General features: G+C 34.6%; 5 protein-coding genes across 5 annotated transcripts; 3 read left to right on the top strand and 2 right to left on the bottom strand.

The window, feature by feature from the left end:
* Window positions 1-329: 329 nt before the first annotated feature.
* On the top strand, window positions 330-3404 carry Tsp_03103 (gastric triacylglycerol lipase). Its single transcript, XM_003379394.1, has 13 exons — window positions 330-446; window positions 692-757; window positions 1041-1091; window positions 1120-1202; window positions 1257-1366; window positions 1432-1546; window positions 1625-1778; window positions 1828-1926; window positions 2019-2171; window positions 2356-2427; window positions 2526-2594; window positions 2669-2881; window positions 3381-3404. Exons 1-13 carry the CDS (start codon window positions 330-332, stop codon window positions 3402-3404), a joined length of 1326 nt encoding a protein of 441 aa, XP_003379442.1.
* Window positions 3405-4212: 808 nt separating this feature from the next.
* On the bottom strand, window positions 4213-6398 carry Tsp_03102 (conserved hypothetical protein). The gene is made up of 2 exons (XM_003379393.1): window positions 6296-6398; window positions 4213-5528 (listed from the first exon to the last, which is right to left on the bottom strand). Exons 1-2 carry the CDS (start codon window positions 6396-6398, stop codon window positions 4213-4215), a joined length of 1419 nt encoding a protein of 472 aa, XP_003379441.1.
* Window positions 6399-7342: 944 nt separating this feature from the next.
* Window positions 7343-8737, top strand: Tsp_03101 (putative anaphase-promoting complex subunit Cdc20). The gene has a single exon (XM_003379392.1). It carries the CDS (start codon window positions 7343-7345, stop codon window positions 8735-8737), a length of 1395 nt encoding a protein of 464 aa, XP_003379440.1.
* Window positions 8738-9709: 972 nt separating this feature from the next.
* On the bottom strand, window positions 9710-11233 carry Tsp_03100 (facilitated glucose transporter member 5). The gene has a single exon (XM_003379391.1). It carries the CDS (start codon window positions 11231-11233, stop codon window positions 9710-9712), a length of 1524 nt encoding a protein of 507 aa, XP_003379439.1.
* A 1253-nt stretch (window positions 11234-12486) lies between these two features.
* Window positions 12487-14748, top strand: Tsp_03099 (hypothetical protein). Its single transcript, XM_003379390.1, has 8 exons — window positions 12487-12495; window positions 12586-12636; window positions 12986-13051; window positions 13890-13922; window positions 14163-14224; window positions 14351-14366; window positions 14399-14449; window positions 14554-14748. The coding sequence occupies exons 1-8, from the start codon at window positions 12487-12489 to the stop codon at window positions 14746-14748; spliced, it is 483 nt and encodes a 160-aa protein (XP_003379438.1).
* Window positions 14749-15408: the final 660 nt, after the last annotated feature.

Raw genomic sequence — 15408 nt, 5'->3', positions numbered from 1 at the left:
TCTTTTTTTGGTACATAAAAAGCAAACATCTTGCACATTCGTGAATTTGCATTTGTATAAATTTTGCAAATGTGTTCAATTGAAAATGCAATGATAAAATACTTTGCGTTGGCTTCAAGTCAGTTAATTCACATGCAATTCATATTAAATTTTTACAACAAATGTGGTATTTTCTTTTTCATACATTATTGTATCTGTGGCAATTTGCTATTCAAATGCGAAACGCTTATGCATTAATTGCGAACACTATTGCTGACATTTAAATTTCTTCAATTCATCAACTCAAAATTTTAATGAAGCGAAATAAACATGAAATTTAATTATTTTTAATGTTTGCCAAGTATGATGCAACTTCAGCGAGACATTTCGGTTATAGTGGGAATCTCTTAAGTTCAAAATACGCTCTTCTCCCATGCTGCATATTATGCACCATGTTGACACACACGGTCTTTGCGTTAAAATTTTTTCAACTGTATTTGGTCGCACTTTTATCGTAAGGGCAAAATTTTATAAGGAAAAGCCTTTTATTTCTTTTTTATACTAGAAAAAGGCTGAGCGTGAAATTTTATAGGTAGTTTGCTCAATAATTGTTCGAAATTTTATTTCATGTCCATAATTGCAAATGATAACTTATAACTGTAATGATAATTACATTTAATTGCATTCAAAGATAAGTTAAATATTTTTTCAGTGGTCAGGCAAACATTACTCAATTTATTTTGTCTCTTTATTCTCAAACAAGGATTTATTTGCAGATGTAATAAATTTAGTATAAAAGTGATTTCTTTTTTGTGCCGCTTATTGCAAATTCTGAATTCTGAATATGAATTTTCTATCTTTTCTTGCTAGAATTATCAATTACTTGTTCATTCTGTTTCCGTTTGTCTCTGCGTTGGCAGATCCCGAAGCCCATCTTGACACAGTAAAGTTTATTGCAATAATATTTATAATAGTAGAAATATTGGATCCTTGTAGTTTAGGTGAATTTTTCAACTTTTGATCATTGTTGCATTATTATGTTTAATATTTTATTCATTTAGTCAAATTGTGTGAAAAGTTGCGAAAAATTGTTTTGTGAACAATTCAGCAATGTATATTATTAGTACATTTTACTTTTAGTGCGGAATTATTGTTCGTGAAGGCTACAGATGCGAAGAGCACAGTGTAATTACTGAAGATGGATACATATTGCGACTTCAACGGTTAGTAATTATTGTTGAGTGTAATTTAACAATACAGAAAAAAATTTATCATAGAATTCCGAATGATGGACACAGGTCTGGCAAGAAATTGCCAGTTGTTCTTCAGCACGGCTTGCTGCAGTCAGCTTCTGATTGGGTATTGAATTCAAGAAATCACAGCCTTGGTATAAAATTTGAAATACGAACTAACACGATCAAATAAAACGAAAATCAACAATTTTGTTAATAGGCTTTATACTTGCGGATGCTGGCTTCGACGTCTGGCTGTCCAACGTCCGAGGCAATGTCTATTCACGGCGGCATGTTTCTTTACATCCAAAATCCCAAGAATTTTGGGCATTTACGTAAGTAAATGAAATTGGGGTCAATTTTATGATAATTAATTGTGAAACGTTTTGGTAATATTTTTCTTTCCGCTTTAGCATTGATCAAATGGCAAATTATGATTTGCCGGCAATTATTAATTTCGTCCTGAATGAAACATCAGCTCCAAGTTTGCACTATGCAGGCCATTCGCAGGGCACCACTATTGGCTTCATTTTGTTTTCTGAAAGGCCAACTTGGTCTGCTGCTAAGGTGATGAATACAAACGGCCTGTTTGAGTTGTTTGTTATTTTGATCGAAGCATATGACTTCCTTAGGTGAAAACGTTTCATGCTTTTGCACCGGTTGTTTACCTGGGCAACACAAAAAGCGCCCTGAGGCATGTCGTTCCGTACAGTTGGTTGTTGAAAGCAAGTCATTTCATTTATTTTACAATAAGAACATCATTTGTACGCAAATTTGGCAAATCATCATCATCTAACTTCTTTTCAGCCAATGGTTGAGATGGTCGGCGGCTACGAATTTATGCCTTCTACAAGATTCATGAAATGGTTGGGTGGAAAGCTTTGTACTGGCAGGACAGCTTTTCTGTGCCAGAATGCTTTATTCCTTTTTGTTGGTTGTGATTTTCTCAATTTCAACATGGTAAGCATTCGCAATTGTCGTCACAATAGCAAATAAAATTTCAATCACGGTTCAACGACAAAATTAATCAGTAATCAAAATTTGCAAATTTATTCATCCAATTGCTATGTTATCAATGCTGATTCGTGCATCGTCATTCGTAATTTACCGGCGGCAGTTGATTTTCATTTTGCACTTGTTTCAGACCCGCTTACCAGTTTACATGGCTCACACCCCATCCGGTACTTCAGTTTCAAATATTATGCATTTTTCTCAGGTTTGCTTTGATGAACTGAACTTTTTTTTGAAAATGCTTTTCATTTTTGTTGTTGTTAATCATAGCAGGGATAGCAATAATAAATTGCGATATTTTAGATGATTCAGAAGGGTGAATTTAAAAAATTCGATTATGGATCTGACGAAAATACGAAAATTTACAACCAGGTACAGATTATTTGCATTTAGTTACTTTTTGTCTTTTTGATTTGCGCTGCAATGTGATTTAGTAGTATTTTTAGCCAGAATCACCGAAATACAAGGTTGGAAACATGCTGGTGCCGGTGGTGCTCTATTGGGGCGGTAACGACGTGTTTACCGTAGAAAGTGACATCATGAGACTTTCAGCGGAGCTGAAAAGCACTTTAAGCATTCATTACTACCATGACTCTGACCACGTGGATTTCGTTTGGGGTACAAACATGGCTGACGGTGCCTACAGAAGAATGTTGGAAGTAATTTCTAATTTTTAAATGATCTTTTTTCAAGTTATTTTGTAATGCCGTATAGATTGATGTATTTATTGTTTTTTATTCGTATTAAATTAAATTGAATTAAATTAAATTTGAAGTTGGAAACGCAGCATTTTATTATTAGCTTGAATTCATTATTATTTGTTTGAATTTGCTGGCCAAACATTCGAAAATATTTTACGATTTAGGCAATAAGTAAGTAGGTGAGTAAGCAATTGGCTTGTGCAATCATATTAACATTATCATTTATCGCTTAGGCAGTGTCGTATCAGTTGTAGTGTTAAGTAAACAAAATGGTGTAAAAATATTGTTTCATGGCGTTTGATTTGAATTTCTATTGCAATAACGATAGTCATGCTATTTCAGCTAGTTTATTTACTGCATGTTGTTGTTGTTTGTTCTTTTTTGCTTTTATTATTTTTCCATGATCTTCGCTTTGGTGTATAATTTTGTTGAAGTATTAATTAATTTATTCATTTAGTCGATCGATATTTATGAAAATTAATGAAGCTGATTTTCCAAATTTATTATTATTAACTAATAGCTTGAATTTATTTTTCTATCAGTTTTAAAATATGAGCGTAGTTAGATGTTCTTGTCATAAAGGCAATGACGTAAAATTTGCAAGTCTGTACTGTTCAATGTCGTTTCTCCTTCTGTGTTGTTTTCTTCATTATTGTTGTTTTCAAGACAAATGGAGCATTTCAATTTTGAAAAATGATATAACCCAATCGAACACTGTCATTTTTATTGCGCAGTATTTTGTCGATCGATTACAAGTACGAGAGAGAGAGAGAGACAGGTAGAACAAGATGAAAGGTGTGTGTGTGTGTGTGTGTGTGAGGGGTGGGGGAGGGGGATTATTGGGAGTTTCTTTGAATGGTAGTGAAAATTTGACAAAGTCAAACAAACAATAAGCAGTGTGCTTTGTTTCAAGCTTCTGACATGAGAATGGAATTGTTGAAAAATGAATCAGTCGACAGCAGAAATCGACACGACAACGTCAGTGTATTTGCATGAAAAGGGGGAAAATATTAAAATCATTACAATGAGAATATCAGATGTTGAGAACAATGATGATTGTAATCATCATCTTCACGGAATGATTTAATTTGATGGAAAAAATATATTTTTATACTTCTTCAGTTTGAAAATGGAAACAAACAATTTTGAAAGGCAAATAAAATCGCACAAATTTTACTTAAATTAAAGATAAAATAATAAATGAGTTAATTTTAAAAAATGCTAATGTGTTAATAATGTCATAATCGGGCAGTTTGAGAAATTTCCAACAAATGGATTTGCACGGTTCTCTACGTGGTAAGGGCACCGCATTTGCGCAACACTCTTGCCATGGCGACGTGGATCACTTCTGGACATCCGACGATACAATAACCGTCTGGTCTTGCCGTTTCGACCAAGAATTGCATCACTTCAGCCGGTGGACTGACAAACGTTACTATCGTGCCGGCTCGATTTGCCTGTATAGCATATTGAACCATTGGCAGATCAGAAACTGTATCGCCGCATATCCAGATGCTGCGATTAGATGCGGGTATTTCTAGCATGTCTAACAAATATTTAATACCTTCCGCCTTGCTCCAAGTCCCCTGTGTGGTAGTTTTCAAAATTATTTCAATATCCAAACGCTCTTTGTGTTGTACAAATATTTCAGAATGCGGATCCAGCTCCTGAACGACTTGATTGACAGAATCGAGAAATGCGTTAATTTCCTCTTCTGACACGTCATTTTTGACCGTCTGCACACCAATTGTAACACGATCAACTTTCTTCTGAAATCCGGATCCGGTGAACAAAAAGCGATGATATTCTGGTTTAGCGTTGATCATATCTGATAACTTGGTGGCCAGATCTTTCAGCTGGATTTCGCTGGCCGCACAGAAGTAGCTCTTGTTGACCATTCGTTTACCTTTGATTAGCCACTCACGTCCCCACGATCCACCGAATATGATACCACTTTTCTCAGCCGGAACGGCGATGAGATCCAAAATGCCAAAATCACGTAACGGACCAGCAGTGAGTACGGCGCTCATCGGAGCGCATTTCTTTGCAAATAAGGATAGCCAGTAAGCACTGTAAGCTGGCTGAACGCTTGTTCTGTAATTGCAACAATAAGTCTTGTATGTTCCATCCCAATCGGTGATGAATACGTCCAAACCGTCGGTGACACGTCGCATAAGCATGTATTCCAACTGGGCAACTTCGTTGTAAAACCGTTTTTTACCGTGAGGATGAGAACTGGCTAGGAAATCTAGGAAAGAGTCCGCAGATTTGAAACCAGACTGAACGTACTGCAAAAATTTCAAATCTTTCTCCAAACCAGCCAACTCATCTCTGACGTTGAACTGCATCTCCATGCCCGTATCCAGAGCCAACGTTATGCTGTGTTTGGGGTTCATTTTTGCTTCAATCGCATTTTTGATATTTTCAATAGCTGTCACCAATTTTTCTGGTACTTTTTCTTTGTTGAGCAGTTTTGTGGTTATTTCCCTTCGTATTTCGCACAATGTTTGCATGACGGTGGAAAAACTGTCCACCGTTTTCATGTTTCCCCCGTTCAACGATTCGACATCCGACAGCTGATCTGTTTGCATGGCAGTTTCAGAAGCTAAAACAGTCTAAGATTTACATGACGTTGTCACTGGCCACGCGATCTCAGCGAAGGTAATGACTCATTTGAACGTTACCGACGGAAAGGCAACATAAAAGAAAGCGGAGCTTATTTCAGCAAGTGCAATTATTAATCGCATTTTCAATTCAAAGTCTACAGAATTTATTTGCTTTTTTTAAATTATTTATTTTCAGAAAGAAATTTTCAAATATTATCACGATACAATAGCAGATTTGTTTGCAAACTGAAATAACTGAGTGAAATTTTAAATGATTTTACGTAAATTGAAGCAAAAGGAGTGCGTCAATCCAGTTTGTCAGAACTCGCAGTACTAGCATTTAGACCGGCTTAAACAGCGGAAACCGGCCACATAATTGTGGCTACAAGCATACATACGCAACGGACGTGTTGACATCTTCCACAGAAAAACACGCTTTTTCAAGCCTAATGTATTGGCAAACGCGAGTTTTTACGGATGAAAAATTTGATCAGAACGGACGTCAACATCACCGATGCTCGATGTCACGATTACCGATGTCGACTTGTTGACACAGAAATTGGGTACAGTTTCTTCTGCCATATAGTTAACAAACACAATCGGTTTGCGTTCATTTCAAAGAGAAATGGATAAATGATATGAAAGAATCTGTACATCTGTATTCGGTCAGGTCTTTAGCCTGTGGTGAATTGCCGTTAGGCTGTTCCTAGTTAGTTAACTGAACTCACCGAATATTACTGTTCAACCGAATCGATCTGAATCTTACCATGGAAACGATATAAGGATCTGAGGAAAATGTCATGAAAACTAATCAGCATGACACTGTGAATGATTGAAACAGTGAAGACAACTAGCAAACGCATGGACATTGAGTTCAACTGGACGCCGACAGACGCGAAAACATTGCATAAATTTAAATATGTATGTTTATTTATGTAAAACTCTGCATATGTAAGTTAAAGAAAAAAGCAAGCAAATCAGGAGAGAAATCAGCGAGAATCTTTCCATCTCAATAGTCTGTTGATTAAGCATTGAATTCATAGTAAACAGATAAATAAGTGAATATAAAGTTACTTGCTTATTTAATTTATCAATTGTTTATTTAACTCAAAGATAAACCATTGATTTATTTATGAAAAGATGCTAAGAACTGAAATAAAAAATATCAAAACAAACCCATAATATTTTGGTCAAGATGTTCGTTATATTCGAAACGCGCTAATTTTAAAGAAGTAGGAAGAATTATTCCCAACAAATAATGAACGTAAAAAACATTCATGATAAGCAAATGCTCAAAATAACAAAATCTTCCTGTGGTAAAAATAAATAAAATTAGGTACAAATGTCTTACTGTATTATTCATTGATCTATTATGTAGTTAGTATAGCTTCAGTTTGTTTCATCCGAATGTAGATAGGAGAGGACATATTGTGAAATTTCTGTCATAAAATGCAAATTATTTTACAATGAAGATTATAGAATTGTAAATTAAAAGGAATAAATGCGGCACTTGGCGAAAGGAGAAGCATTTTAACAAAATATTCTATGCAGAAAGGTAAGATGTGAAAATTATTTTACTTAGTAAATTAATTCGTTATGTCACCAGAAAAAGGTGCATCGCTTACTTGTTGTTCACCAGTGGTGTTTTTTTAGTAAATGGACGCGCGTTTTAAAGTTATTTTAACGGATTGGAAATTTAGATTACATTAAACAGTGTTTGCGTTTTGTTTAAATTTCAGTAGCTGATCTAGTGAGAGCAGAGAAATTGTGAGGTTTCAGTTTAATTGCTGTTGCTCTTAGTTAGTGCTTTTCAATGAATTCTTTCAACATTTCTTTCACGTCTAGTAATAACAGTTCGAGTAGATCTTTACGTTCTGTTCATTCGAATTCATCTACTTCGAAAAGTTGTGTCAGTTTGAAGCAAAAAGTTCAGTTGTTTCCTTCGCGAAAAGCACGCCGTGAACATCAACTGAATGCCGATAGATTCATTTCTACAGTAGATCATTTTCCATGCTCTTCTAATGTGGAAAGTGAGCAGCAAAAGAAAGAATTCATTCCGCGTCATGTGGATGATCTAGAATACAGCCGCGCAGTTCGAAGTACTTTACTGACTCCAAATCGTGAACTCAACAAGCCAACAGTAACAATGAGCTTGAGCGAAGAAGAAAAGGCTCCTAGAACGCTGAACTTTAATAAAAGGAAAACTGGCTGCAGATTTTCAACGCTAACCATCGCCAATCTATTTCCCAGTCCATACAAAGTGAAGCCGTTTCGAAAGCTATCCATTAGTTGCGTACGAAAATTTGAAGCGGCTTACGTACCGGATGACTTTTACCTCAACTATTTGGATTGGGGAAAGAACAATTTTATTGCTCTTGGCGTTGGAGGCGAAATTATCTTCTTGAAAGGAACATCAGATCGCGGTGAGTTAACCTGTTCTTCTGGTAGCTTTCCGTTGGACGTGACTTCTGTAAAGTGGTCTTCCATAAATGAAGAGCAGATTGCCATAGGCATGGCTTCAGGTGATGTGCAGTTGTATGATTTGGAAACAGAAAGTGTGTTGATCAGTTTTGAAAAGATGTATGGTTCCGTTTGTTGCTCTGCTTGGAATGATAACGTTCTTACCTGTGGAGATGACCAAGGCAACATTTTCAACTTTGACAAACGGGCAGCAGGGCGATGCGTTCTCCGAGTACTCGGGCACAGTGGATTGGTTTGTGGACTGAGCTGGTCAGATGACAAACGCCGGCTGGCATCAGGCGGCAACGATGATACTGTTCGCATTTGGTCGTTGGCAAAAACATCAGGAGCCGAAAATGCCGTCACTGAGTATTGCGGCCATTCCAGTGCGGTTAAAGCGCTTGCCTGGTGTCCTTTCAACAATGCTTTGCTGGCTTCAGGCGGTGGTATAAGAGATGCAACTCTTCGAATTTGGAATGTGTGCAATGGCAAGCAAGTGAAACGCGTCAACACCAAATCTCAGGTTAGCGGAATTGTTTGGCAGAGAAGACATTCCGAACTTATCAGCAGCCATGGAAATGCCGAAAATGACTTGAAAGTTTGGAACTATCCGGATATGAACATCATCAAAGCGATGCCAGCTCACAGTGACAGGATTCTATGTATGGTGTTGTCTCCATGCGAGCATTTCATCGCTACAATTTCAGCAGATAATATGCTTAAATTGTGGGAAATTTTTGATGAGTAATTTTTTAATTTATTTTTGTACAGTCCAGTATAGAGTTAGATTTTTCGTCATTATAATTGTCATTTATAATTATTTTGTTATATGGAATTCTTTAAATAGCAAGGACTAATTTTATACATGCAAGTTTTTACTTTGTAAAAGAAGTTTTTATTCTCAGTTAAAACGCTGGATTTCAAAATCTTTACCAAGCGCTTCTAGTCTGTTATTGAAAATTCGCTTTGAACAACGCTTTTAACAATAAGTAATCAGTGTCTATAAATGAATAATGACATCCTGTGTACACATGAAACAAGCAGTGGACGGCCCACGGTGCTATTATCTTTCTTTTTAGTATCTATTAAAAGAATCTCTTTTGCGTGCATAGCTGCGTGCTAATTTTCAATAGTTGTTTAAAATTGTCTACTACAGCATAAGCAGATGAACTTAACATTGCAGTGTTGAACAAAACTCAGTGTCATCGTGCTTTATGATTTTTTGTAAAGTTATTTATTTGTCTTACAATTTTCAATTAAACTTTAACAAACTGATATCCTATTATATGCATTTCCATACAAGCAGTGAAGGCGTTTTAATTATAGTTATTAACAAGCGGTCATTTATGTTCGTTAAATTCAGATAAAGCAATTCAGTGGAGGTTATTGATAGATTTGTTGGTTCGCTTGAATTTTTCTTATGCTTTATTTATATAAGAATAATCTTTAAAGTTATTTTTCAGTTTTGATTATCATATTTTTGCTTTTTCCGGTTTGTTTAATGCATAAGTTGTTATATGAGATAGTAGATGTGGGTGTTTCTTAATTCTCAAAAAAGTTATAGTAGTTATGACAAATTTAAAAAGAAATCAGTTCAATCAAATGAACAAGTAAACTAGTAATTGTGCAGTAACGTTCGCGGAGGATGAATTGTTTTATTAGTGAGGATGGTTTCTTGATTGTAAAGTTGTAAGATCAGATGGTTTTGATTTTTCAAAAGTTAAAGCTTTATCGTCACAAGTGAACTCTGGGTTGAGGCTGGTTGATATGCCGTTTGTTTTGTGGTTTGTTTCTTTTTTGTGCAAAAATATTCGCTGATTTCCATGATGCTTTTACCTTTAGTTTCAGGCAAGTATTTGTAAAAGAAGGTGATGCTGATGACACCAATTATTATGAATGGTGTAACGCTGAGTGGTAGGCCAACTGCTTCTTGAAGATGTAAATAGCAGGAAAGTACGATTACTTGCATTCCGAAAAAACAGCACACAATAATCGACATTGCCATGGAACGGACATCCTGTCTGAACAATTCCGGCAAAATTGCCCAAATAACACTGCCGAAAACTGAATAACCAATTTGAAAAGCAAACAGACAAGGAATGCTGACCATTTTGACTTCATGAATCATAAACTTCAAAGCAATCTCTGCACTGATGGCAAGCGCACACAAAGAGCCTGTGGTCAAGCTGAGACCGCTCAGGATGAAAATCCTGCGACCACTTTTATCAACGAAGAAGCTACAGCATAGCGGTGTGAGGAAATTCAAAATGCCGAGACCGATGTTGGCATATACGGCAACATGATGTTCTAGACCTGCAGAAAGAAAAATGCTCTTCGAGAAAGCCATCACCGTGGAGAATCCGGTAAATTGACAGCTGAATACTATTGCGAAGGCCATCAAGAATGGCAACAAATTTTGTCTTTTTGAAAACAGTGCTTTGAATGATGAAGAGCTGTTTCTGGATTCTGTATCCGCAATTTCACCTTTGATTTGCTCGAACTGAAAATCTACGCTGTCCATGTGTCTGTAAAAGTGCAGCGCTTCTTTTGTACTCTGTTCGTCTCGTTTGGAATACCACAAGTACTGTGGCGTATCTTTGACTGTGATCAGGACAAATACTTCAAACAAGCAGGCGAGCAGTGGAGCAACAAATGCAATTGGCCACTTTTGCTCGTTTCCGCATAATTCAGGCAAAGTTATTATCAAGGACAACGTGTTCCCAAGACCCATGAACATCTGCAACAGACTACCACAAGCGCCACGATAACGAACTGGTGCCAATTCACTGACTGTCAAACTGCCCAAACTGACTGAAGCACCCACACAAAGGCCGAGAAGCAATCGTCCGGCCATGAACAGCTCGAACGAATCTGCATATTTGGCGGAAATCATCATTGTTGAACTGAGAATGCATAAGCAACCTGTGGTGAGCAGACTGAGACGACGGCCCAGTCGTTCTGCGAGAACTTTTGAAAGTAATGACCCAAAGATCGCACCAATTTGTACGCACGAAACAGTGATTGACCACAGTGTGATTAGCTGCGTCTTAGACAACGGTAAATTGTAATGATCATAATAAGATTCGTTGAACCACGGTGTCATTTTGTCTATCAAATTGTTTAGCACTGATGCATTATAAATCTGGAACTGCGTGCCCATTCCGATCGCTACCACAACTAGCACCAAATTGATTCTTGGGCCAGATTTGTTGATCTTAGTCCAAGATGATAGAATAAAACCCATTTTTTACCAGACAAACAGTTCACCTGCAACATTAAATGATCAAGTTATGAAACATTTGGTAAGTTAACTTTCATTACTTTTATTAATCACAGTGGTGAAGTTTACATTAATGAATCTGAAACGATTATGAAATCTTCGCAATTGCAGTTCTGTCAGAAGGCGCATTTAGCAAGCTGATTGATAAATGACATTTTTTCAAACGAAACACACACACACACACACATGTATACGTTGGTTATAAAATCTCTAACATTAATCAAAAAGTTGCCTATACCGATACTGTAATATTGATATACTGCATTGCTTGTTTTATTTTTGTTCAGTTATACGGCATTAGATACAAATCAACCAAAAAAACTGTTCTGTTTAAATTTATATAACTCTGGACAAATTATAGTAAATACTATTTCTTACTTGTTTAAAATTTCACACTCAGTTTAGTATTTTCAGCGACCTCAAATATCGACGGAACAATTTTGAAGTGAATATTCAGTAAAATTTAAAGTGAAAGTAGGCTATAAGGCATTTATCGAAACAATCAATCAGAAGCGTTTTCCGCTGAAAGTTTAATAGTTCAGGAAGCTTAATAGTTCAAATTGACAGCACAGCTATGCGATTGTGGAATTTTTAGCTCTATTCAATAGCTTTCTGTCAGTGTCACTCTATCATTGTATTCTTTATGATATAACTACAGATTTTCATATTTTTAGCTAGTTTTTAGCCATTTTACTTTTTTAGCCATTCAAAATAATCATGAAGTAACAAAATAGCAGTATAACAGAATAAAGGAATAGGGGAATTGTAAACCTGCTTTCGTGAAATTGCAATGTATAAACTAGAACAAAAATTAATAATTTTGAAAAAGTTCAGGCCATTGTCATGCAGATGACAGTTTATAACATCCTTTTTATTGTAAATTGCAAAATAATAAAAAACTAAAATTGCAACATCCTGCCTTAAAGAACAATAGAAAACGCATGGAAGTAGATTGTAAAATAAATTGGTGTACTAAACAAAGCATACAGTTGAGCAAACAGAAAACTGAAAAATATAACGGAAAGCGTGATTATGAGAGACAGCGTTTGCTGATTTTGAGGACAAAGAAATTTTTATCGTTATGGAAAATACTTGAGACTAACTAAGGGTGCGGAATCAATTTCACATGATGACTTCATTCCTCATTAATATCCATGAAATATTGTCTATTTGACTATGGCACTACAAAATAAATAAATGTTCCATTAATTCCATTAATGTTAATTGTTAATTGTCTATTCAAATTTATAGGTGGTTTTTATTTATTTATAGGTAGTAACTTTTTCTTAAGGAGTTTGAATTAAATGATTTTATAGCAGTCGAACTGTACATTTTTGGAAGCATTAAGCAGTAATATTAAATGGAAGGTAACACTTTCCAGATTTATTTCAAATGTGATATATTGAAATTTGGTTGATCTGTTTTTTGCACAGTTGTTCCGCTTACACAGAGTGTGAGTTTTCAACAGGCGAAAACAGCGAAACCCCTGTAACAGAATAGTGCATAAAATTTTTTTCAAAATGTTCTCATAATATGTTTTTTATCTTTAATTTTATGCTTACCAGTAACTTCACTTTATCTTGGGTAGAAGTCGTGTTTGTGAATAAAAATTTTAGTAGGTTATTTTTATTTTCGTATTTATATTCACATCGTTATTGTACTTCAAGCAGATCTGTATGAGCTATAGTTCAGTAGAATTAAACAGTCAATTTTGAGGAATATATAACTGACCCAGCAGCAGTTTGCGTAAATAGTTTATCACGGACTGGCAATAATATTCAAGTTTCAATAAATGTATGGCAATAATGGACTATGCAAATTTTTGATAACATAATTACAGTAGGAAAATGGGATTGCAACAGCTGTTTCATTTGCATAGTGCATCTCTGAATTTTTAATGGGTCATCCATTTAAATTTAATTAGTAATCAGTTCAGGTGCTGTAGCAATAATGGATAATAAGTTCTTTTTTCTCTGCAGTAAATATTTATTTTATCATACGCACAACAGTATCCAGATTGTATGCTATTTGGCAGACTGAATTTCCTTAATCTGATATTTTTAACTTGTTTTCAACAATTGACAATCAGAATTTATATGTATGTAGTTTTTATGTAAGTAATGAATTATTTATATTTTGAAATTTGTAATAAAGTATTGTTTCTAATAATTTTTGCTGTTAACTTTGAGACCTTCTGAATGAAAATACAGATTACTGATTACCATTCTGAGCTATTCAAGATGTCAAAAATTTTTTGTCTCTTAAATTGTTACTTAATTAAGTAGCAACAGAAAACACTTCTTTATTTATTGTATATAGATGTTTTTTGCTGAAAATTAGGATTGCATTGTTTCTTGGGAAAACTGTGATGTAAAATTTTGTTAACCTGAATTCCTTTCTCGATAAATCTTCACAACTTATGAATAGTACAGCTATAACATTTCAGTGTTTTCTTAATTGTTTTCTGTTATCGGTGAAAACGACCTATTATTCTTCTATCATTAATAATAAAACAACTATTATTAATGTAATACACTGGATCACATCATATCGTACTTTCAAGCGCTGAAAGAGTAAGTTAAGGCAGAAGTACTTAAGCGTTAATTTTAGTCATTTTCAGTGCTTAAGGCTAAGGAGGTTTCGTATAACTAAAGTAAATATCCGTATTACTACAATTTTGCATAGTATGAAAGTTTCAAACAAAATCGTAATATGTTTAGCTGTTTGATAAAATTATTATGTCATTCTAATGATTATTATGCCATTTCACTAATACTAACGGGAAATTAGGTTGTTTCACCAGGGGCAAAGTCGTTTCATTTGCATAATTTACTTAACATTGTACTACTTTTCAGAATGCTTCTTGCTTCATTGTCCGTCATTTGATCATTAGCCATGGCAGCATGCAAGCGCTCAACTAGAATTTCTTTCTTCAATATCATCAGTGATTGAGAGGTAAGTCATCTTTGATAATGTGTTGCAAATATTCTGTGCATGGCAATTGCATGAATTTACAAATATGCTGAATGGAAACTAATTGGTGTCTCAGTTTTTATCATTATTGTTGTTCTAAATTTTCAGATACTCTTATCATATGGTAAAGACAAATAGGTGTTTTATTATTTTCAGATGACGTCAGCTTCAATATTCATGTCACTTAAAAATGAATGCTACAAATGCGTATTATGAAAATTAAATGGTAAATGTAATGATTTTAAGATTTCATATTAAATTTCTTTTTCATATTCATGTTTTCAATTTTTTCATATTTCAGATAAGTGAAGAAGGTATCCACTACTGTTCTGACAAGGCTGATCGAAATAAGCAAGCAGTACTGTATTGTTACTATGTTCAGCATCATTTGTATGGATGTGATCACAAAAACTGGCTATATAACAAATAATGTAAGACCGATAGCAGTGCATGATAATGATTTTTGTTTTGTTCCAAATATGTTTGTTTGGCATGCCATTGCTTAATTCCTAATCATTAATTACTGTTTCAGTGATGGAATTGTTTGCACGCTCATAACAGGGAGACAAACACTATATACATAATTAGAAAACAGTTGTTTTTCATCTTTACGTGATTTATTTAATGCGTAAATTTTAAGATTTAAGAGAAATTTACCGGTGAAGCTGAACAGAGGTGACTAAAAATGTAAAGTTTTAAGTAAATGCACTGTTATTTCTATGGATTGTTTCATGTGGTTGTTGTACTTTTCGCTTTATTTTTATTTCTCATATTTCACTTTGTACTTTTTATTTTCATCAGGTTATTTAGATTTCAATTTCAGGTAAGTATTTTTTTTTATTTTTTTATGAATTATACAAATTTTAGAGGAATTGTTTTGCAATTGGTGAACAGTAATTGAAACAGTTTGGGACTGAATCTAAAAATTGTTTGGAACACGTTGCTTTGTTTGAAAACTCGTAGTTAACTTCAAGTGATCTTCAGGTATTTTTTGCAGTCAATAGTCTAGTTTGTAAGTCCAGGTAAGTATCTTTAATGTTTATTGTTACAGATAATTTTCATCGAAACGATTAGAAAAGCATTAAGGTAAGTATTAAAAGAAAGGTAGGTTTAATTTTCAATTCCATTTTGAATGATTCGAAATGGAAGGAAATGACTACACTAGT

Source organism: Trichinella spiralis (assembly GCF_000181795.1).
Source record: "Trichinella spiralis strain ISS 195 chromosome Unknown Scfld2, whole genome shotgun sequence".
NCBI classification, from domain to species: domain Eukaryota; kingdom Metazoa; phylum Nematoda; class Enoplea; order Trichinellida; family Trichinellidae; genus Trichinella; species Trichinella spiralis.
This window is presented reverse-complemented; position numbering and strand designations above follow the sequence as displayed.